The 25,436-nt window shown below is 36.0% G+C and overlaps 2 protein-coding genes across 2 annotated transcripts; one reads left to right on the forward strand and one right to left on the reverse strand.

Moving 5' to 3' along the window:
• The first annotated feature begins 213 nt into the window (after nt 1-213).
• On the forward strand, nt 214-2,670 carry LOC123564103 (cyclic AMP-dependent transcription factor ATF-4-like). Its single transcript, XM_045357416.2, has 3 exons — nt 214-371; nt 1,094-1,342; nt 1,590-2,670. The coding sequence occupies exons 2-3, from the start codon at nt 1,159-1,161 to the stop codon at nt 2,540-2,542; spliced, it is 1,137 nt and encodes a 378-aa protein (XP_045213351.2). The 5' UTR covers nt 214-371; nt 1,094-1,158; the 3' UTR covers nt 2,543-2,670.
• A 3,335-nt stretch (nt 2,671-6,005) lies between these two features.
• On the reverse strand, nt 6,006-23,500 carry LOC123564101 (protoheme IX farnesyltransferase, mitochondrial-like). Its single transcript, XM_045357414.2, has 6 exons — nt 23,271-23,500; nt 14,975-15,479; nt 14,311-14,435; nt 12,230-12,300; nt 10,654-10,886; nt 6,006-9,097 (listed from the first exon to the last, which is right to left on the reverse strand). Exons 1-6 carry the CDS (start codon nt 23,388-23,390, stop codon nt 8,661-8,663), a joined length of 1,491 nt encoding a protein of 496 aa, XP_045213349.2. The 5' UTR covers nt 23,391-23,500; the 3' UTR covers nt 6,006-8,660.
• Between the last annotated feature and the right edge of the window lie 1,936 nt (nt 23,501-25,436).

Consider the following 25,436-nt stretch of genomic DNA (forward strand, 5'->3'; position numbering starts at 1 on the left):
ATGACATATTTTGCTCTTCCGCGTCCGATATAGTGTTCCCTAACATTATAATATAATGCGTGAAAACAAACTATATTTTTTGTATTAGATTTTTTATATCATAACTGTTAGTTTAGAAGTAAATTTTAGTATCTATATTTGTTTGTAAAAGCATCGTGCATGGAAAACATATCAAATTCATGCGTAGAAAATCGAACTACTTTCGGCAGAAAAGGTAGGGAATAATCCTAATGCGCCAAAACATGATAACAAGGTGACGAACACGGAACAACGAAACAACGCAACCGCAATAATGGAAGAGTGATCCGGCACAACAAGCCCGTGCAAAAGCATTGCTTTGCACCAAGAACAATTTACATTATCAACATGGCGTAAGTACACAATTCTTTATTATTTTGTAAAGTAAATAATTTACGACAAAAGAATAGTTTCTGTGTTCATGTATTGTTCAGAAACAACGTGGCATATCCGCCATATTGGCTAACGGCCCGTTCAGAATGATTAATTTAGACATTTGCTTGATGCTTCGTTATGATTTGAAATTTAGTCTTTTCCTACTTGCTTCTTTATCCAGTTATGATTGTGTGTAAATGTGAAATATTTTATATTTGACCCAAAGAAGAATGAATGGTGTACTCGATCATGAGGTTAGATACATGACCCCGAGTCACAAGGCCTATACCCTAGTCATCAGGGTTAGGAGATTGGGGTTTGCCCTTATTAAAGTGGTCTCAAGCTCGGTGACTTTCCTTTACTATTGTTGTTCCAAATAGGATAACCGTGCTACTTTAGAATTTCCACTTTCTATATTTAAGTAAGAATCCCCTGAGCCAGCAGTCGGGAATGTGGTCAGTCTTAAGACGGCGCCCTCAAGACCTAGGAACAAATATTTGCAGCATATTAAAGCAGGTGCTTCCAAAGCAAATGGTTATTGTATGTCACTGGTGTAGAATACATATCCTCTATCATCACAGCATTAAGTCTACAACATATGGCACATCTCAGCACTACATAATAGTACATTTTGAAAATTGTTAAAATTAAGTGTATTTAGTAGTTCATTGGTGACATTGTCATACATTTTTTATTGCAGGTCCTTTCACCATATCCTATTCCTGGCATTTGCCAAATTTGAAAGTCAAACAAACATAGAGCAAGATGGAGTTCACGGACCAACAAATGAACTTCCTGGAGGATACGTTTGGTCTGTCGGCAGACTTGTTTGCCGATGACCTGGGTACTGATGGCAGCATTCTTGATCTGGGCCTAGATGGGGGTCTTAAACATCAAACTGCTGCCCAGGAGTCGCTAGAGGACTTGCTTCTTGCAGATTCTCATGCAGGTATTAATATCTATGATTCTATTTATATTATTTTGGTACAGAAACTAGGCCTCTTCATTTTTGTGTATATATTACAGATAGGTTATTTCATAGAGACTGTTTGAACTTAATTTCTATGCATTTTCACTTGAAAAGGTTGAATACTATTACTAGTGAACTTGGATCTTTAGTGAATATAATCACTATCTTTGTTATTGTGTCTGTTTTTTAGTTACCCATTTCCTGAAGTAATATGACATTTTTTCAGACTCTTTTGGAGAAGAATGGATGGAAACGGTGGATTTCCAAAACCTCCTCAACTCTGACAGCAGCAGTGGGATTGGTCCCACTGTAGTGAAAGTTGAAAAACAAGAGCCTCGCAAAGAGGGGATGAAACAGGCTGCATTTGAGCTACTGAAGGCACTTTTGACCGGACAGCAGCCAGCTAAGACCGAACTGTCGCTAGATTTGATGCAGCCTATAGAGCAAGTTGAAACCCCGTCTGTAATTTCTCCAGCTGCAGAGGTCCCAGATATAGACTTTCCAGGCTATGACAGTCTGAACACTTTACTTGGAGGTGTTGATAATCAAGTCATCCATTCTTTTGAAGACTTGATTCAACCAGAAATATCATTGGACAATGGGGATGTAATTGAAATTCTACCTGTACATTCTGGTCAAAATTTATTGTTCAACTCTGTATCATCACTGGAGGACTCTGTTGTTGTTTTACATGAAGATTCCTTTAATGTTGAAAATCAGGATGCAAGTTCACCATTGAGTAACGCCGATATTGAATCAGTCTTGTCTTCAAGTCCCACCTCACCGGCAGAGACATGCCATGACATTACCACAGTTGATTCAAGTTGTCTTAGTGACAGTAATATGTCAAGTACTGCTAAAAGTATTCAAGTGTCAAGTGAGGACTTTACTAAACTTAAATCAAAAAGCAAGAAAGTAAAAACTAAATCAAGTCCATATGATTCAGATAATAGTCCAGTTTCTGACAAAAGGTTGAGAAAGAAAATGCAAAACAAGAATGCAGCCACTCGGTATCGAGAAAAGAAACGTCATGAAAAGGAAACATTGCAGGAACAGGAAGTTCGTCTCTCCGATAAAAATAAGGAACTGCGTGAAAAGGTTGAATCATTACAGCGCGAAATTCTGTACATGAAAGAACTGATGAATGAAATAAACAAAGCAAAACAATCTAAAATATAAATAAATATTGAGAGAGACCTTGTTTTGTGTTCCTGCAATATCGATTTTTATCATATGTTCAGTCATTGTACATATTCATCTCGTCTTTATTTATGTCTTCTAGATGAACAATTAAAAGTGACAAATGCTGTTTTGTTTTGTACACTCCCTTGATTTGTTTTGGGTTTAACACGTTTTCAACAGTAATTTAGTTATGTAATGGCTGGCAGTTAACCCAACCAGTGTTCCTGGATTTTTTACCAGTACAAACCTTGTCTGTAACTGCCAACCAGAAATGGAGGACGAATGATTTCAGACACAATGTCTTTCAAATTTTTATTAGCTCACTTGTCACCTAGTGACAAGGTGAGCATTGTGATCGTCTGTCGTCTGTTCACAATTTCTTGTGAACACAAAAAAGAGACCACATTTTGTAATGGATTTTAAACTTCCACACAACTTGTTTAGTGACAAGGTGAGCGTTCGTGATCGTCTGTTGTCTGTTTACAATTTTTTGTGAACACAAAAGAGACCACATTTTGCAATTGATTTTAATCAAACTTGCACACAACTTGTATTGGCCTAATATCTCTGTTCCTTTGGAAAACTGGCTAGATCCCATCATGGGTTCTAGAGTTAGGGCCCATTAAATTGGCAAAATTTTATGATACAGACTTGCACAGTGATCTCTAGGCCATTTCAAAACTGGGTACATGGGGTCAAAAACTAGGTCACAGGTTAAATCAAAGGAAAAGCTTATCACCCTAGAGGCCACATTTATGACCCTATCTTGTGAAACTTTGAATGTTATCTTGATATTAAAGGCCAAATTTAACAGGTGAGCAATACAGGGTTCAGTATATGGGCATTTCATCCTAAAATTCAGGGGCTATGGACGACTGCCCAAGAATATAAAGTTGCATACATTGGAATTTGCTTTTCTGGCCACCTATCTCGATCAATCCGAAGTGTTGGAACAAAAAATTATCTTTGTGTTAAAAATCCAGTACCTGTGCCAAAGAAGTTGAAATCAACTATTCATAGAACATTGTAGCATCAATAGAAGGTCTCGCAAATTTATAATATGCACGTTTTGAAAAAAAACAGAAGTATTGTGTGAGGCGTCTCTATAGCCAAGGTTTTACCCTTTTTTTATGTTCAGAGCAGAACTTAATAAGGGGTGGGGTGGGGGTCACAACAGGTCTCCTTGAGATGAGCTAAAAAAAACTTAAAATAACTTTTAAAACAAAAAAATAGTCTCCAATGGCTTTCGTGCAAGAATTGTAAAATGTCACCTATTAAGTTGCCATTACACCAGGGAAAAATCACTGAACCATAACATTCCAACTTTATATTTGGCTTGGCTTGAGTTTGGTGGAACTCAGACCAGTGCTATAAGAGAAGTAGCACATGTGAAAGAATTTGACAAATCAAGGGTCATAACTCTGCTGAAAATCACTGAACCGGAACATGCCAAGATAAGTATATATAACTACAGTAAGAAAATCTGCCTAATCATGAAAGAGAAGTCGATATAAAATTTGACGAATAAAGGGCCGTAACTCTCCTGAAACAAACGGGAACATGCCCATGACATAATCACTAAAGTTTGGTTTAATTCCTCCAGGTGGTACTGGAGCAGTTGCCATAACTCGCTGCAAAGCACTAAACCAAAAACATGCAAATATGCACAGTGATGCTTGGCACTGCACTCCAGTTTGATTAAAGGCCATAACTTAAAATAAAATAATCATAAAGTCAGAAAATGCGAATAACATGCACAACTAGGTCTGGCAATGATCCCTCTTGTGAAGTTTGGTGTAAATCCATCCAGTGATGGAGGAGTTGCATGGTCCAGACAAACTTTGTTACATACAGACAGACAGCACTTAATCAGTACGTCTCCCGCACTATATATGGGAGAAATAATGAACTGCTTTGTTTATGTTCACCATAGTTTCTCGGAAGCAAGGTCCTAAGGCTGTGGTCCTCCTCAGGTGAGCAACTCGGGGGAGGGGGGGGGGGGGGGGGGGGGGGGCCCAATTTGGTCTCTTGTTTGCTTGTTCCCTCTCTTTATCAATAATTGTATAGTCATTCTCAATCTGCACCCCCACAGCAAAGTAATTTACAGATTTCTTTTGGGTTTTTTTTATGTCTCGATTTACACCACAATTCATTGTGAAAATTTCTTTGCAAATGGTGGCTATGTATATATTGGGGCTACTTCTAACAATACACTTGAACTGCTACAGCAAATATCTCAACGCCTAAAATATTTGTAAGGGTTTATGATTTACCTTTGATCAAACTGCTTGGAGGAATATGGACCGATTTGTCAAAAGGGACTTTTTATCTCACAACTCAATCCAATTCTGCACAACCATTCAGAATAACAAGGACGTGTGCCAGATATGACCTTATACAACAAACCTTCACTAAGAACACCATTTTACCTAAAACCTTTGCCTTTCTTTCTATACCTCTGCAAGTATGTTGGAGTATACCTTAGATTTTTTACAGCAGATGCATATTGGTAAATGCTATTGAAGAATACAGATTGAACCTTTTCATTCTAATGTGGTGTTTTAAAATTTTTGGGGCAAAGTATTGTTTTTGTACAGTTGTCTGTCTATCCATCTCCAAATTGTACTTCCTGTGAATTCAGCCTGGTGGTCCAAAGGCCAAATTGATAGGAAAACTGGGCTTTAAAGAAAATACTGCATGATTTTATCCAAAGTGTTGAGTATAATTGCAGTTTGAATGTCGACCTGCAGTTTAGCCAGCCTAAAGGTCTTATTCTCATCTTTTCAAAAAATAGAATTGTTGCTCTACTTCGCACAATCAGAATGTAGCTTTCAGCCAGGATAGATACTACAGCTTTCAGTAATGCTGGGTCAAAGGTCATACTTGCAGGTCAAAGATCAGACAGACAATTTATATATTTCATACCATTCCTTATGTCCTTATACTGTTGTGTGACATTCCTATCTATTGATTATGCATTCAGCAAATTCTTGATATTCTTGTGGATTTATTTCCATTTCTCAAATATTAAAGAGGGAACTTTCTCACATGCAACAGATGCTGAGAACAAAATTAATGAGATATCTGAAATTTTTTTGCTTTTTCATGATATACCAGCTATTTCATATGTATGAGCAAGTCGCTGTTACTGGTCGTTTAGTTTCTGATGGTGTGGATTTGCCGAACAAAAGCACATGAAAAATCAACAGACTGGAACCCAGGCTACTGAAAAGCATAAAATTTGTTATTCCTTATTCGATGTAACTTGATTAGTAACACTGGGAGCCTTCTTCAATCAGACTTGTACACAATAATAACACAAAAAGCAAGGTTTGTTTAATTTTCATTTCCAAAATAATTTTGCCAATATGCTTCATTTCTAGGTGGTATATAATTCCTCCAGGAACGTTCCTGTGTGGTGTCATTTGTATCATTTAAAGTATCAACAAACAAAGCAACAGTATATGACAGAGTTTATTGATAAAACAGTCGTGTAGATTTTTAAAACAGTTTTGGTGTTAATATATGTTTGTTACATTCTATTTATTTTTTCACACTGACCAGGTAACATTTCTTATGCAAAAGTCATTCACAAAATATCAAGCATCATTTTTAAAAATACTTAAACAAATCAACCCTTTTAGCCAACCTTTATTTGGAAAATAACTGGTCATCCAGACGAAATATTTACAAGTTAACAACTGCCAGTTTTTCAACTGTCAGCTATATTTACGTAACAAATAAAAGTTCATGTTAGGGTTTCTCCATAGAATTGCATGCATTTCCAACTTTAACAAGGCAGTCTGATAGACAGCTATATCCACCGCCGCTGTTCTGGATAGTGAAAGGGTTGATGGTATTGGGAGGAAGCACTGACATTGTTAAGTATATTTTATAGTCCATGTATGACGTCGTCAATGAATTTGAAAATCCTTCAAGAGGTTTAGGAGATACAGAGTGAGCACAAATGGAAGGCTCAAACCTTTGACTTCGAGCTGTGAGCTTGCGTCGACATGACTGACTCATGAGTTCTGCACATCGTCTTGATGAGGTCATCTTTGACTAAAGTTTCATGAAAATCTTTCAAGGGGTTTAGGAGATACAGAGCGGACCATTTGCACATCGTCTTGATGAGGTGATAATTTGACTAAAGTTTCATGAAAATCTTTCAAGGCGTTTAGGAGATACAGAGCGGACCATTTGCACATCGTCCTGATGAGGTGATCATTTCACTAAAGTTTCGTGAAAATCCTTCATGTTACAAACGGATGGACAGAAGGATGGAGACCATTCCTATAATCCCCTACCACTTGTGGCAGGGGATTAATAAAATTTAAGAGCATTGAGATATCTACCTCTTGAAATTACAGATTTTTAATTCCTAATACATAGTGCTACAAAATAACACAAAATTATCCATTTTGGGGCAGTAGTATGTTAACACTATGACAAGGAATGTGCATATATAAAAAGATGTTTTAACAGTATGAGAGCATGAATCTCTCTCTTAACACATGTTTACTCTCCTGTACACCCTGGAAAAGTGACAAGAACGACAGTTTAATGCTAGAATAAATATTTTATACAGAAACTGTTAACTAGAAATTTTGTAAAACATAAATGTACAGTGGTTCAAGGCATGATGACAGCTGATGTACCAACATACAAAGCTATTTGAGCCGCGCCATGAGAAAACCAACAATGCGGATGCGCAGGCTGGTCTGGATCCATGCTGGTCGCAAACCCACTATGTTGGTTTTCTCATGGCAAGGCTCATTTATTCTTCTGTTATATAAAAGGGCATAAATAGAAGTTGTTATCAAGACTGATTCACAGGTGAACCCTCAATAAACTGAAAGAACAACTGGTACACACAATATATATGTTAACTAAAGTTAATAAATAATCTTGAATTTGTTAACAATATAAATAATGGATGCCTATAGAAAAACAGATTGAAATTATTTTCTAAATGAAAATACAAATTTAAGCTCCTCTGTTCAGTTTTCTCTCCACCATTAAGTGACCCCATTTCTTGTCACTGTACATGATTTCATGCAACATAAACTTTTAAGCACTTTAGGTGTATTTTTCACCAAGTCAAGGAACATAACACTGGTCTAGCTAAATGAAATCTAACAACACCCTATGTGCACAACTTCACTTGCTGAATAATATTCCTGTAATGCAACAAAATCCTAGGTCAAACACTTTTTGACATACATGCAACAAGTTTTAAGCCCTTGCATATTTTTGACTAAGTCGAAGGCCATAAATCTGGTATGGCTGTTTGAGATCCCAATAAAAACGCCTGGTGCACAACTTCACATGCTGAATAACAGTTCCGGTAGCTCTGATAACTGGGTCAAATTAAAATATGCATGACACAATTTGAATGGATGGGGGTGGGGAGGGCTAAATTATGTGGTCAGATGCTGGCTACTAGTTAAATATACAAGTGTTTAACAGTTACAAAGAAACTGAAAGGCCGACCTTGGCATCATATTAATTTGTCTAGTCTCTGTAAACAAAATGTGGGAACATTTAGGCCTGTAATCAGAGTGACTGTATGAATTTCCAAAGATGCATGACACAGACGCAGTAACTCCCCACCACTCTAGTCCTTCAAATTGTCGAAATATAACTTGACATGGAAGTTTTGATTATATCAAATACATGTTATGAATTTTGTAAAACACTGTAACATGTGATGGCGAAGAAAGACAACTTTTGCATCAGTTATCAATATTGCATGCTTACATTTAACACTATTAAATGTTTCTGAGAAAATTAACTTTAAAAGCTTCAGATAGTACATTGTTGCTTTGATAAAAAAAAAGTGTCTAAAGTATGAATAGGTTTTATAGTAAATCACTGATTTCATAAGCATGTGTGTAATTATTCGGCTTTCCAGTACTATGCCTATAAAACCACGGAATTCCGGTTTAAATCATCATCTGTAACTCAATGTTATATATTTTTTGTAAGATTTCATTAACATGTACACATCTCTGCAGGGTAAGTCCAATCTATAATTTTGCATATTTTTGCTCACCAAATATGGCTGCTTCTGAGACACAACAGAAAGACAGTTGCTTTAACACTTTGATTGTGATCAAGTCACTGATATCAGATTTTTAAATGATTGTAATAATTGCCAATTTTCACTGTTGTTATCACGTCCACTTTTCTTGCCAATGAGCATCAGTATCATGAGTGCAGGTATATGCACTAATGTAAAGCGGAAAAGTCTTCTTGATGAATTGCTATCACCTTTTCTGTAAAAGTTCCAGGCTAGGTAAGCTAGCCAGACATTGAGTGGCAGTGAATCGACAGCAAATGTCCAGGTTGTTAGATGTACGAGGGGAGCTGCGCTACACAGTCCTATCATGCCTATACTGTATCTAAGAGCTACACGCTTACATAGCTCTGGTCGTACTACACTCGCCATTCTGTATCCGCCTCTAGAATAGTCAGGACGTAGATTCCAGCTTAATGCATTAAAGTGAGGGAACTGCCAGGCATATAGAATAGCTCCTAATAACAAAGCTCCTGTAAAACAATGATGGTAAAATGAGTTAACCATGTTTACTTTTCGGTAAACTAAGATGTTAATCTAATTAAATTTATATACTGGTAGGTTACCTGAATTAAATACATTTATCTATTCTCAGATTATTGTATGCCTATGAAACTAAACAGGCTACTAAATGCAACTTATTAATTAGTTCAAGACTAAGTCGCTTCTATGTAAGAATCTTTCCAGTATAATGCAGGTCGGAATATTCAGCTCAAGGTTATCTGTTTAGGTGACAAGGTATGCCAAGTTACTGTGACATAAATATTTTCATCTACAACTACAACCAATTTATTATCAAAAATATTCTTTTACTTGCATACTGTATTCTAGAAATTGTACAAGAAATAATTCTGTGCTGTATATAACAAAAGCTTCAGTGTTAGGGAAAACTTAGTTTAATGTTTCTACTCTCATAATGTTTTCTGACTTCTTAAACCTACCAAATAGTATGCAGAATGTCAAAATGCCGGGAGAATTGGGTTATAACTTGGTTAGTATTTCTAACTGCTTCATTTCTGCTTACTTCTGATGTAAAGCACTAGCAAAAGAATATAGATTATTGCAGTATTGGTTGGTTGGTGTGTTCATGTTTGAACTGCATTAACTTGCAAATCCTTAGGTATTCACTGAAAGTAATTTATCACCAGATGAGCATATTGTAGGGTAGCAATATACAGATCTTCAAAAGAGACAAGAGGACCATCGTTGCTCTAAGTCTTTAACCTGAAACTGACTATTTATCAAGCAGATCATGAGAAGAAGTTGTTTATAGTTATCTTCTATTTTTAGCTGTAGCAGCCCTAAAAGGGCCAAAAGCCCCCATTTGATAGACCTGAGAGACGACCTTATCATGATCTTACAGATAAAGTTGGATGAAGATCCATCGAGTGGTTCATGAGAAGATGTTTAAAGGTTTTTTCTATGTTTACCTCTAGTGGTTCCTTAAAGGGGCCAAGTGCCCCAATTTGCATAAAATTGGGAGAAGACCCTATAATGATGCTATAATAATGAGACCAAATTTGATGAAGATCCATCAGGTGGTTCATTAGAAGAAGTCATTCAAAGGCGTTTCTACTTTTAACTCTAGCTGCCCCTAAAAGGGGCCAAGTGTCCTCATTTGAACAAATAAGAGCAGGGACAGTGCGAAGATGCTACAGAACAAGTTTTGTGATATTCTGACTAGTAGTGTCTGAGGTGAGGATGTCTATGTAAATTGTGGATGCCGAACCATCCACACAAACTATTGCCTCACCCTGAACCATCAGTTCATTCAGGTAATCTAAAAATGTGCCAGGTAAACAGTTGGGATTACCTTAAGCATGTATTACTGGATACAAAAATGTGACATGTTTCCCTGATTTTACACCCACTCATCTTTGTGCATGAACTGATAAGTTATATTTCTTGCAAACAAGAGTTTCCAATGCTTTCCATGTTACTGTTTTAACAGTTACCTACAAGTAATGAAAGATTCTTAAATTCTGAACGAGTGGTTGAACAAGACTGGTAATTATGACAGATTACTTACCTGGTTCCAGCATTCCTGTGCATGCTGTCCATCCCATCATTGGAGGTATAGCCCCAACAATGGAACCAACCCAGGTATTTAATATACTGTATCTCTTCATTGGTGTATAAACCAGTGTGTACAGACCAAGGTTAAACGCTCCAAGAGTCGCAGTCAGAGGGTTCACACCGAGGGTGAGGATCACCAGTCCTGTTGACCCAGTTATCACAGCAAATGTTACAGCATGCAGCGGACTGTAATATCAGAAATATCATATCAACTTCAAGTTTAGTACTGTATCTTGTTTTAACCTACATTTTTGTCTTGTTTGTAAAAGAAATCAGACATGGATGATTTAAATGAGAATAAGGTTTATGTTGGCAAAATGAAACCTGAAATTTTAAGTTTCGTTATTGTTGGGTGGGTTTAAAGTCACACTAACATAGTTTAGGTAATATTGCAGCTTTAACCCAGAAATTTGCCCACTGGGCTTAGGTACTCACTGGATGTCTGTCTGTAGTACACTGGTGCCCCAATGCAAGACTAAGTAAACACAAGATAAAAAAAAAGTTTTTTGTAGGGGTGGGTCGCAGTAAGAGGGGTTAAACCACAAATAAAACCCCAGGTGAAAATTTCATATGCTGCACAAGTTCACTACTGCACAACATTGGTATAGAGTTTCATGACTCCCGATCAAATACTGTTCAAGATATGCGGAACATATTAAATGCACATTTTTGACTATGTCAAGAACCATAATCATAACTCTTTGTCTTGCAGAGTGAAATCAAAATCTCAGGTGTAAAAACTCACATGCTGAATAATATTCCTATTTAGTTGTGTACCTAGTGTGGGATTTTCACTCAGCCGGACCAGTATTATGGTTCTTCACTTACTGTAGTAAAAAGTATGCATAGCCTTAAAAGGTTCTTGTTGCATTATGCAACTTGCATATATCTCAAAATTTATTTAAAATCGGGCTACCAGTTTCATACAACAATATTTCTACAGTTTCCACTAAGTACATACATGTATATGGAAAAGTGAATATGCCCCCGCCAGCCATGTTTTTCAATGAATCGAAATTATTTTTGGTAGAGGGTTACATAAAAACCCTTTTGTCAAAATCGGACTACCAGTTTAGAGGGAGATGTCGATTAAAGAATTTTCTCTTTCTAGCTCTGGCTATGTGCTGTGCAACAATGTGGAATGGTTTGAACAACTTGAACAACCACCCAAGGAAACTCTGGGCCAAGTATCATTGACTTTACCACACGGTTTCAGAGGAGATGTCGTTTGAGGAAAAGTGTGGACAGACAGACAGTGAGAGATCACAATAGCTCACCAAAGCACTTTGTAAATGTATTTGTACTGTGTAGTAAAAAATTTGCATCAACTTTTCAGTGACCTGATTTTATTTTATTAAGTAAGAACTGGCTTTATTAGCTGTTATCAATTTTTTTTATTGTTTTTCTTTAACAGTGAAAATTAAATGCAATGCCTTGAAAAATTCATGTACAGTTAACTAGCAAACTCGTGCAGTCAGACAAGTCTCAATATTGAAATAGACAGTTTATCAATTGTACTAAATATATACCTGAGATGTCCACGCACAAGCACCCTATTCTTTGTTCTGTTCATCTGTGAATCAAATGGAACTTCCAAATACTGAAACAGTAAAATGTCAGCAATGTCTTGATACTTCATATAACATTTTCTACACCTGTTTATCTGTATATAGCATGTATCCTCCTGTACATATAGACTGAACATGAAGTGAGTCTTGCCCCCAAAAGTACAAATCCAAGTTCCAGAATGAAAAGGGCATAAGTGTATGAAGCAATTATTTTAATTAGGCAACCACTTTAAATCCCACTCAAAAGTTTTACTTTCTATAAACATCCCATTTGGTGACTTTTTTCATCATGCAACCAGTGACCGAATAAAACCAGCCCAAATACATAAAATTATCTGTAAATGTATACTGTATGTATTAAACAACCCTGTACAAAACTTGCCACAACCATCTATGTAGCGAGTGTTTTTGCAAACATACACATTAACCTTTTCTAACAATTGAGCAAACAACAACTGCCACCTTCAGTGAACTAGGAAAAGTATTCAACAGCTTAACCTTTAGCCTGCTAAATTTCTAAAATGGACTGATCCATCACTCAATTTGGGCAATACCATTTATTATCTGAAGGGGTGGTCACTAAAAATTTACTGACTGAATAGCGAACAGTGCAGACCATGATTAGCCTGCACGGATGTGCAGGCTAAACTTGGTCTGCACTGGTCGCAAAGGCAGAATAACTCGCCGCCAGCAGGCTAAAGGTTAAAATAATCACAAACAATATTAATCAGAGTTTCAAACTTTGACGTGCATGGTATATCAACACTTCAACATAATTATGACTTATCTGTAACAATTTACTAAAAGCTTCTAAGAGGCTTCTATTACGAGACCACTTTTTGGCGGTCCTTTGTGTGGTCTCCTAGTACAATGTCTACTGTAATGCTTTTAAATATTAACAGTTCAGATTGTCATATATATATATAAAGCAGAAGTCATTTATACACCTTTTAAGAATGATTTAAAATGAAAGATCAAAATATCAGCCAATTACCATTAAAGTATAATTTTTTTTTGTATTGAATAGCACATAATATGTTGTAAGTGGCTGACAAAGCCTTTTTCAGTAGACATTTCTCACACTGACAAATAATATCATCTTAAGCAGCAGATAAATTTGATCATTATGACGTGACGGCTTTACCAACAACACACTTCAGGAATTCTACACATTACCTGATTGCTTTAATAACAGTACTATTGAGAAATGCTACATCTAAAACATGAAGTGAGGGCTGAACCAATACATGTAGTACATTTCATCAATGTTACATCTTACCTGATTCACTGGATTGGCTGAACATGAAGAGAGGACACTTCAGCAACATTACATGTAGTACATTTTACCTGATTCACTGGATTGGCTGAACATGAAGTGAGGACACTTCAGCAACATCACATGTACATCTTACCTGGTTCTCTGGATTTGTTACATGTACATTTTACCAGATTTACTGGATTGGCTGAACATGAAGTTAGGACACTTCAGCAATGTCACATGTACATTTTACCTGATTCACTGGATTAGCTGAACATGAAGTGAGGACACTTCAGCAATGTCACATGTACATTTTACCTGATTCACCGGATTGGCTGAACATGAAGTGAGGACACTTCAGCAATGTTACATGTACATTTTACCTGATTCACTGGATTGGCTGAACATGAAGTGAGGACACTTCAGCAATGTTACATGTACATTTTACCTGATTCACTGGATTAGCTGAACGTGAAGTGAGGACATTTCAGCAATGTCACATGTACATTTTACCTGATTCACTGGATTGGCTGAATACGAAGTGAGGACACCTCAGCAATACTTCAGCGATGTCACATGTACATTTTACCTGATTCACTGGATTAGCTGAACACGAAGTGAGGACACTTCAGCAATGTCACATGTACATTTTACCTGATTCACTGGACTGGCTGAATACAAAGTGAGGACACTTCAGCAATGTCACATGTACATTTTACCTGATTCACTGGATTGGCTGAACATGAAGTGAGAACACTTCAGCAACGTTACATGTACATTTTACCTGATTCACAGCATTGGCTGAACATGAAGTGAGGGCTGTACCAAAAGTACACAGAAGGAATGTGCTCAGGTAAAATGGATCCGGAGCTACAGCATAGCCTGCCATTGTTGTTATAACCACCAAACCTATTAATAGATATGTAAGATCAATACACATTGAACATACTGAAAATATATACTGATCTCATTAAGGTATGTAAAGCCTGGTCAAATTATAACTGAAAACCTGCAGTAAACTGTAGCAACAAATGTATCTCAGGTTGGTTAGTAAGTATAACAAGACACTTTTAAAATAAATACTGTACATACTATAGCACATTATACAGTACAATGCAAGATATAATTTTATATCTGCACAAAGTGCACATCTTTATATATGTATGTAGTGATTATCTAGTGAATATGTAATACAACTGTAACAGGAGAATGGAAAAGTAACAAGTCAAAAAGATATATCACTAGAAACAATACAGATTTTTACTGGTGACTCCTATGAACAAATTAACGTCAATTTAACACTAGCCTAGAAATGCTCGAAACTGTTTGCATTCATTTGATTATAAAAGCTTACAATGTGATAAACATTCAGTAAGATTACTTAAAACTAGAGACTGCTATCTTTCCCATGCCATATTATTCGCAGAAAAAGTATGTTAAATTTTTACCAGTCAATCTTATTTTGGAGAGTTTCATGTAATACTGAGGCAGTTTAGAGTAATCCAATTTCACCTCCCTCCATGTATACTCTGATACTGATTCTACATGTTTTGACGGACTTGTACTGTCTATCTTCAAACCATCATCATAATCAAAATAGAGTTGTAAAAGTTTCTTCTCATCTGGCAGCTTAACTTCCACTTCCTTTGTTTGTCTGCCATTGTCTACATCCAATTTAACACCACAGTGCTTGAGGAATATAGTAAAATCCTGAGTATCACTTTCAGTTGGAATATTAGATCCCTCTTTTAGCTTCTTCGAGGTAGTCTCACTATTCACTGCTGCCTGTTTTGTAACTGAATGAAATTGGTTTTGATCCCTGAACTTTGATAAATCACTCGGAACTTTTATTTGGATCACCTTTGTCTCAAACTGTTCTTGTTGGACAGCTTTCTCCACATTGTCTGTATCTGTATCACACGTAGCTGCTGCAACCTTTGGTTTTGTTGAATACTGAAATAAATGTAAATATATAAATAGATTTGCAAATTGCAAGTATATATTTCATAACTACATCAAACATTACTGGTATCACAAGTATTACAAATACCAATTCAGAATTTTATAGTTTAATTACAAATACATAATCATATCACACAATCACAACTAGAAATATATTAGAGTTACATCAATGTACATACATTTTGTGTACATACATTTTGATACATGGTACATCACACAGAATATTATTCAACTTTTTCCCAGGTCAAAATGAAAGTAAATGTGAAGTTTTCAAAATATTGGCTGTATGAGTTCTATAACTAACAATTTCTAACATTGGTATTAGGGTCCCAGGTATTGGTGCTTTTCGTCTGGCATGCTAACAAACCAAGGAAGCTTCTGGGATTGGAGTGTCTTCTGTATCTTGTATTATCCCTACTAACATAACTTAGAGTCTTCTGAAGAAGTCACCCATATGGGCTACTGGTAGCAAGTTTGACAACTATAAATAAGAAACTGCAAAGTCAAACAAGAGCACCGCCTTGCGGGTGCAGATGCTCATACGATTTTTTTGTCTCTGTATACTCGGTAATAGAAATATTGTCCTACCCATGATTTTCTAAGTCCAAAAAGGGCCATAATTCTTGCAAAAAGCAGGATGAAGTTATGTTTCTTGCTGTACAGAGTTAGCTTTTGATGGTGAACAACTGTTGCAAGTTTCAAAGCAATAGCTTTGATAGTTTAGGAGAAAAATTTACCTAAACACAAAACCAAATCTGATATTTTCTAAGTCCAAAAGGGGCCATAATTCTTGCAAAAAGCAGGATAGAATTCTGTTTCTTGCTGTACAGGCCAGCTACTGATGGTGAACAAGTGTTGCAAGTTTCAAAGCAATAATAGTTTAGGAGAAAAGCTGACCTAAACATAAAACTTAACCAGGCGACGCCAATGCCAACGCAGACGCCGATCAAGTATTGACAATAACTCATCATTTTTTTTCAAAAAATCAGATGAGCTAAAAAGGGGCATAATTTTGTAAAAATGCAAAGTAAAGTTATGTAACCTGTGTCAGATCATGACAGTGAACAAGTGTGTGAAGTTAGTGGGAACTGAGATACAAGCTTTACATACAAAAACTTAACCAAAAACAGCTATGTCGAAAAAAAGGAGCATAATTTTGTAAAAAAGCAAAATAGAGTTATGGAACCTGTACAATGTAAGTCAGTTTATCACAGTGAATAAATGTGTGAAGTTTCAATCCATTCCCACAAGTGGTTACGAAGACACCAGCTTACATACAAAAACATAACCAAATCAGGACGACAACGCGGAAGATGACACATGGGTGAGTCCAATTGCTCTACCTATTCTTTTTCAAGCTAAAAAAGACAGCAAATTCTAATTAGAAATGGTCGCTAATTGTTTCACTGACATAATTAATGAAACTAAAAATGGAAGTAATAGGATCACCAAGAGTAACAGAAGCACTGTGAGTGAGTACTTTTCCATTAAGTAAATTAGGTCACACGTGCTTACGCAATGGAAAATTTTGATTTCTTTGGAAACTCACAGGTAATTTCCCATCAGTGCTTGAATAAAAATAAATAACCAATGATAAACGATTTCCTCACATCAATTGCTTAATTTACATATGACAAGTCATGCTTTTATTGTACTAAATACAAACCGTGAGATGACCATGTGTCAGTCGGCATATAGCATGATAGAACAGAATATATTTTTTATAAGTTCTGATCAGCTGCAGAACATAAACCCAATGACAGAGCAGCACTTTCAATTAACACCCGAATGTCTATCACTTTCAATTAACCACCGAATTTCTATCAATGGCCGACATTAGTCTGTGTGTTTGCATCACAAGGTGTGAAAAATATATTAGATGACATTTAATCCACTATTGATTGTTGCATTGACAAGCTTACAAAATTAGGTTTATGTTGCCGACGAGTTTCAAAGCGCGAAATACTATACTTATGTCAGACCATTATAATATTTTTCTAGACATAAATGTTATTTTTTTGCACATAAATTTCAATAATTATGTTGCAGATAAGAACCTTCTTTTACAGAAAGCGTCGTAACACGAATGAACTATTCACATGCACAAAGTTGCTGTCAGTTTTTAAAGAAGAAAAAAAAAGTATTGAACCACAAAAAATATATATTTAAAACTGTAAGAACCTCTTGTTTAACATCTCTTTCTGAGGATACTTTCAGTAAATTTGAAATGAGATCAATTGAGCACGCTTGTGAAAATAATTATGTTCGCAGAAGGGCTACTCCATACTCTTTTCAGGTCAATATAAATCAAAAGAGAATTTAAAGCGGGAAGTAATATTTCCAGTCCTTAATATTATAGAGTAATCTGTGTTATTCATTCATAACCACCTCTCCCAATTAAGCTCGTAGCGTTAAGGATGCAGCCATTTTTATTTGATGTCGCAGCCCAAAATTCGTCAATGTATTGGATGTTAATATGAAAATAGTTCAGAATCTCACATTTTAAACCAAAAGCAAAATCCTGAACTGATGGCACTAAAAATGTATTGCTGATGCACTCTGTATTACATTTAGACGGGAAAACAATACATGTGCGTTTCATGTCGTAAGTTTTCTGTTGTATTAAATGTGTGCACATTTTCCTCACAACATATGCAAATACATTTCAACATTTAGATTTAGAGGCTTATGTAAATTACTTTAAGTGAACTTTCAGAAAATTAGTAGATATCACACTCTCCCTACATTAAATTCGTCTGTTAAAAAAAACCAATGAACAAAATTAAAGTATAAAAAAACTAAACCCTATGGAAATGAAATACATTTAAATGATTTTACACCATCACACATCATACCAGACTGAGGTCCACCTCTCCCACATAAAATGATAACAACAATTTACAGTTTATTAACGGAATATATTTATCACCTTGACTCAGCATTCCCATCAACTTTTTGAAAAGTGGGTACATTTTCTAAAGTATGTGGGTACATGATAAAAAAGTTGGGTACAAACCATACAAATTGAAAAAAATGTTCCAACTGAAACAAAATTCTAAAGAAGTATAATGGGAAGTGACACTTTTATTCAGCATGTGTTAATGACAATGGTTTGTTTTACACATGCACCACAGGGATACAGCCTAGAAGTCATTTCTCCTTATAGCAGAGCTACCGAAGCGGCGCCGACAGCATCGCATTACGGTTAAATGTGTGAAAAAGAAAATGAATAAAACTGTGTATAGAATTACTATAGAGTTGAAAATTCGTGGTACTGTTGTGGAATTGGTGTTGTTCGGGTTTCTTCCTGTACGCAATGCTCATTGTAATTAATTAGTAAGACGTCAGTTACTCAGAAGACGCTTGCTGTTTACGGTTGACAAAAGCGTTTCGCTCACTACTTTGAACATTGAATAAAAATGTAAATGAGCGTCTGATAATAAGAATTTAGTGCTAAATACATTTTCTACGAAGAAAAAAAAGATAAAATACAATATTTTCAATGGGAAACAATTTTCGTCACGCTCCCATAACTGACATTTATTATGTATACTTATATTTGTGACAATGACATCATATTTCCACATTGGTGCAGTGGTTACCGAGTTTGCATTGAAAACCAAAGGTCGGGAGTTCGATCCTCAACGAGAGCCATTTTTTTTTTTAATTTCTTTTTTATTTCAGTTTTTTTTTTATGAGTTTTGAAAGCATTGTAAAAATTAAAGTCATTCATGTGAAATTTAACAAGCGTTTTGTTAATGATGTCAGGTTCCAATGTACTGTCTGTAGATAAAACTTATTTTTTAAGAAGGTTTTTGGAACAAAATATACAGGCATTGAACTGTGAAAAGCACATCATTCTCTTCTCCATTTATAATAATAATAATTCCAGCAGAACTCCTTTAATTTTCAAGGGGCACTTGTGATTTTTCAAGGGAGCTCTGCCTTCTAGGTAGCACCTAAGTTCATATTAGGAAAGTGGAGAGACTTCTAGTTGAAAAATGGAAATTTATCATTTCTAACTCAATATAATACCCCCCATACACACACACACACCCAGCAAGCTTGTGAAGCAATTTTCTTAGATACATCATTTTCCATGCAATGAATTTTTCTTTATTCCATAATTCTGAAAAACGCGGTTTTCAAAAATTCAAGCAGATGGTGGTAAGTATCACCCGCCGAGATTTTATAACATTTTTTTTGCTGCTATATCTTGCTGCAACATACAGCAACAAAAAATACATTATAACAAGAGGACCATGATGGTCCTGAATCGCTCACCTATCCCCACATGACCCAGTGTTGAACTGAGTATGACGTCGTTATTTCTATTATTTGACATAGTGACCTAGTTTTTGAGCACATGTGACCTAGATATCATCAAGATAAAAAATTCTGACCAATTTTCATGAAGATCCATTGAAAAATATGGCCTCTAAGAGGTCACAAGGTTTTTCTATTATTTGACCTAATGACCTAGTTTTTGAAGGCACGTGACCCACTTTTAAAACTTGACCTAGATATCATCAAGGTGAACATTCTCACCAATTTTCATGAAGATCTCGTGAAAAATATGGCCTCTAGAGAGGTCACAAGGTTTTTCTATTTTAGAACCTACTGACCTAGTTTTTGACCGCACATGACCCAGTTACAAACCTGACCTAGATATCATCAAGCTGAACATTCTCACCAGTTTTCATGAAGATCCATTGAGAAATATGGCCTCTAGAGAGGTCACAAGGTTTTTCTATTTTTAGACCTACTGACCTAGTTTTTGACCCCACGTGACCCAGTTTCGAACCTGATCTAGAAATCATCAAGGTGAACATTCTGACCAATATTCATGAAGATCTCATGAAAAATATGGCCTCTAGAGAGGTCACAAGGTTTTTCTATTTTTAGATCTACTGTCCTAGTTCTTAATCCCACGTGACCCAGTTTCGAACATGATCTAGATATCATCAAGGTGAACATTCTGACCAATTTTCCTGAAGATCCATTGAAAAATATGGCCTCTAGAGAGGTCACAAGGTTTTTCTATTTTAAGACCTACTGACCTAGTTTTTGACCGCACGCGACCCAGTTTCGGACTTGACCTAGATATCATCAAGCTGAACATTCTCACCAATTTTCATGAAGATCCATTGAGAAATATGGCCTCTAGAGAGGTCACAAGGTTTTTCTATTTTTAGACCTACTGACCTAGTTTTTGATCCCACATAACCTAGTATCGAACTTGACCTAGATATCATCAAGGTAAACATTCTGACCAATATTCATGAAGATCTCATGAAAAATATGGCCTCTAGAGAGGTCACAAGGTTTTTCTATTTTTAGATCTACTGACCTAGTTTTTACCCCCACGTGACCCAGATTCGAACTTGACCTAGATATCATCAAGCTGAACATTCTGACCAATTTTCATGAAGATCCATTGAGAAATATGGCCTCTAGAGAGGTCACAAGGTTTTTTCTATTTTTAGACCTAATGACCTAGTTTTTGACCCCACGTGACCCAATTTCGAACTTGACCTAGATATCATCAAGGTGAACATTCTGACCAATATTCATGAAGATCTCATGAAAAATATGGCCTCTAGAGAGGTCACAAGGTTTTTCTATTTTTAGACCTACTGACCTAGTTTTTGACCCCACGTGACCCAGTTTAAAACTTGACCTAGATATCATCAAGGTGAACATTCTGACCAATTTTCATGAAGATCTTGTGAAATATATGGCCTCTAGAGAGGTCACAGGGTTTTTCTATTTTTAGACCTACTGACCTAGTTTTTGATGGCATGTGACCCAGTTTCGAACTTGATCTAGATATCATCAAGGTGAACATTCTGACCAACTTTCATAAAGATCCCATGAAAAATGTGACCTCTAGAGTGGTCACAAGCAAAAGTTTACGGACGGACGGACGCACACACGCACGCACGGACGGACGACAGACGCCGCGCGATCACAAAAGCTCACCTTGTCACTTTGTGACAGGTGAGCTAAAAACTCGGCGGGTAATACTTAGCATGAACAGTATCGGACTCGAATAAAAATCAAAAGTAATTTGTAGGACAAGTCAGTCTGCAACCTGTCATTTTGTAAATATTAATAGCAGAGCTACCGGTGCCGCAAAGCGGCGCCGACAGCGTCGCATTACGGTTAAACGTGTGAAAAACAAAATGAATAAAACTGTGTAAAGAATTACTATCGAGTTGAAAATTCGTGGTACTTTTTTGGAATCGGTGTTGTTCGGGTTTCTTCCAGCACACAATGCTAATAGTAATTAATCAGTAAGACGTCAGTAGACGCTTGCTGTTTACGGTCGACAAAAGCGTTTCGCTTACTGCTTTGAACGTTGAATAAAAATGTAAATGAGCGTTTGATAATAAGAATTCAGTGCTAAATACCTTTTTTTACGAAGAAAAAACAGATAAAATACAATATTTTAATGCGAAACGATTTTCATCGCGCTTCCATAACTGAAATTTATTATATATACTTATATTTGAATTGATGACGTCATACTTCCACATTGGTGCAGTGGTTAGCGAGTTCGCTTTGGAAATTAAAGATCCTGAGTTCGATCCTCAGCAGATGCATTTTTTTATTGTTTTTATTTTTTATTTCAGTTTTTATTTATTTATAATGAGTTTTAAAAGCATTGTAAAAATAAAGTAATTCATGGGAAATTTAACAAGTGTTTTGTTAGTGATGTTAGGTTCCAAAGTTCTGTCTTTAGATAAAATTTACTTTAAAAAAAGTTTTGGGATCAAAATATACAGGCATTGAACTGTGAAAAGCACATAATGCTCTTCTCCCCATTCACTCTCCCCATTCTCATATATTTCATCCACAAGCTTAAAAATCACTGACCAGAGTTTATTACTAGAAAAAAAAACTATTGCCTATGAATTATCAAACATCAAAAAGGCTCCTACTACCATTCCTATTCTATACCAGTGGTGCTAAAAGATTAACCATAAAAATGTCATAGACTGTTAACTTAGCAGTTCAGTAAATAAAACAGAAGTTTTCAAGAATTTCGGCAAACAGTGGTTTTCTCTGGGTTAAATTCTCATCACCAACTTTTAAAGATAGCTAGTCTTTTGGATTTTAAACAAGCTTTGTACATGTAAATGATTTTCATTCTCCCATACCAGACGTCTGTCATAGCAGTATTTTTGCCTTAGTTAAAGTTGGACACATTCTTCCTTTTAAAAAGGACCGTAACTTTCTTTAGTTCGTATATAGCATATTTATAGAGTTTTCGCATGTCAAGATTTAATCTAAATGCATTCTAAGACATTCATTCAGAAATCATGAATTATCATCAATTCTTAAAATATTATAGAATCTAGATCTTAATGAACATAAACTTCCTAAAACTGATTCCAGATAATTCCAGCAGCACTCCTTTAATTTTCAAGGGGCACTGGTGACTTTTTCAAGGGAGCTCTGCCTTCTAGGTAGCGCCTAAGTTCATATTAAACAAGCAGCTTACGAGTCTTTCTTTTACAATGAAGACCAAATAATTATGTAGTAGCTGTCAGCTGACCGCTTAATCATTCAACAACTTTCGTGGGGGGGAATTGTCTGGGAGTGAATTGTCTTGAGGGGGAATCATTTTAGGCCTAGCTGAAACACTGACCAAAATGCATGCGTACATCCAATTTCCTGCCTTTAACACTCGCGAAAGGGGTTGGCAGTATTCAGAGATAGATAAATAGAAAGGTGCGAAGTAACGTTTTTGCAATAAATGCAAACTTACTGACTTACCGAATGTACCCGGTTGGCATTTGTTTTCCACAAATATTTTCTACTGATGCTGCTGTAATGTCTACTAGATATTGGAGTTAGTCTAATGAAACACTTAGTTACATGTGCTGGAATCCTCATGCTTACAGTTTTCAATTACAGGTTCATTCTTTTATTCATCCTGCGTGAGAACGTGAGTGTTACAAAATTCGACCAATTTCATGGGCGCAGCCATATTGTTTCAAGGTCATATTCGGGATACTTTTAACAGTTATTTGAAACGCAAAGATTCTCTTTCAACGGAAAGAGCCGGAAGAGATCATCCTGGTCATTCGTTCACAATAATGGCAAACGTTCAATATTGATACATTATGGCCATACGTGGTGCGTGAGAAGTGTGTGTGTGGGGGGGGGGGAGGGGGAGGGGGGGGGGGGTACAGGGGTACAGAAACGCCTTGTGCTTCCTGTTGTGATAAAAATTTGCAAAACGTTTAAAACATAACTCACCGAAACTTAAGCATTATTTGCTTTCAAAGGATCATTTTACAGTTTTTATTAACTATCACAACAGCAATCTTTAAATGCCGTGTGGCGACCACGTTCACAACGTTCTTGACCATGTTTCTGAAATTTCTATCCCACTAAGTTTTACCAAATATATGTTTCTTTATGTATTTTTAGTAAACTTTTGTTATAGGTCAAAGTTAAGTAAGAGTTAAGTATCGTCCACTACACAGGCTAGATTGCTGAGCAAAATCAAAGGTAAGGCTCTAAGTAAAACCAAAAGCAAGGTCTGTAAAACTGTCTCGAAGCCAATAAATTCAGACTCTAGTTCAGAAGAAGAGACCAACAAAGTAGAGGCTTCAAGCAAAAATAGCAAAGTGCCAGAGAAGCATGTGTTTGAGCTTGATTTTAGTAGTGATAAGTCAAGTAGTGACAAGCTCAAAAAGGGAACTTGGACGTAAAACTTGATGAAGTATTACTTGGTTCTGTGAAATTGCTGCGAGGGAAGTTTGGGGCAAGTTATGAGTTTAAAATGACTGATTTTGTTGATAGAGATCCAAAGATCAGACCAGAAGATATAAAGTTTGAGATGAGAGAGGGTAAACTTAGGCTATTAAGTATTGATTAATAGAAGAGTGTGGAAAGTGATTGGACTGTGATTATTAAAGGGAAAGGCAACGTTGTTCTAATGTTAATTTTGTCAGCTGGGATTTCTTAAATCATTTAAAGATGGCAACAAAAAACAAAATGGCGCATTTATTAAATTTTTAGATACACATTTGAATAGCATTTACTTATTTACTGTAAAATACTGGAAACAAAAATATGTTTTACACCTTATACTCAAGAGACATAAGAAAATTAGTCTTTTAAAGGGTTATTTGCTAAATAAAGTATTCAGCAGTGTGTAAATGACGTCATAAACACACTTAAATGGCTGCCTCCATTATCAGCCATTTTCTTAAATTTCAAACTGACATATCTTTTTCAATAGTTGTCAGATTTTAAAAACTCTTTCAGCGTTATGAAAGGGTTGATGATGGCTTTCATATAAAATTTAAGTTATATTCAGGCTTTCCTTACCCTTTAACTGATACAGAAATAACATTTAAATTGAAAATTTAGAAGTAACCTTCTGGTAAAGGTAAACGTAATGGCGAGGCGCTTAAATTGGAGGCGTGGGTAATGTAGTGAAAACGCACTTTCTGGTATTAAGGTATTCTTGAGTTAGATAAGCATTTTTGTGTTAAAAACTGTATTTGTTTAAGTCGGCAAGATAACAAACAAGTACAAATAAGCTCATGTGAGCTTTTGAACCGTCTAATCGAAATCAAATGCATTTTTAGGTCTATAAGATTCAGGTATAGGAAAATGAGTGTATAAAATAAATGTGGGGAAATCCGCATGAGTCCGGCATATAAATAGAAGGTACCCAGTGTGCGTTGTCAGAACATCGGTTGCATTTGATGAGAGCAGATTGAAGAAAAATAATCAAATAAATGGTTAGAAATTATATACGATATCTGGAAATTCCTAGGACTTTGGACTAATTACTAAAAGCTTATAAATAAAAAATGTTAGGAGATCCTATGGAAGCACAGAATACAACCAAATGTAACAGGCTGAAAATACTTCAGCTCTGACCGGGAATCGAACCCGGGACCTCTCACACCTAAGGCGGAC

The sequence above is a fragment of the Mercenaria mercenaria genome, chromosome 2, assembly GCF_021730395.1.
Source record: "Mercenaria mercenaria strain notata chromosome 2, MADL_Memer_1, whole genome shotgun sequence".
Taxonomy (NCBI): Eukaryota; Metazoa; Mollusca; class Bivalvia; order Venerida; family Veneridae; genus Mercenaria; species Mercenaria mercenaria.

Bases quoted from the DNA above. Each gene is read 5' to 3' on its own strand.
- LOC123564103 (XM_045357416.2), top strand. From the start codon at position 1,159: ATGGAGTTCACGGACCAACAAATGAACTTCCTGGAGGATACGTTTGGT. The intron at 1,343-1,589 runs GTATTAATATCT...ACATTTTTTCAG, and splicing joins TCTTGCAGATTCTCATGCAG to ACTCTTTTGGAGAAGAATGG.
- LOC123564101 (XM_045357414.2), bottom strand. From the start codon at position 23,390: ATGAGGATTCCAGCACATGTAACTAAGTGTTTCATTAGACTAACTCCA. The intron at 15,480-23,270 runs GTAAGTCAGTAA...CATTTATTTCAG, and splicing joins ATGCCAACCGGGTACATTCG to TATTCAACAAAACCAAAGGT. The intron at 10,887-12,229 runs GTATATATTTAG...CTGATATTACAG, and splicing joins CTTGTGCGTGGACATCTCAG to TCCGCTGCATGCTGTAACAT.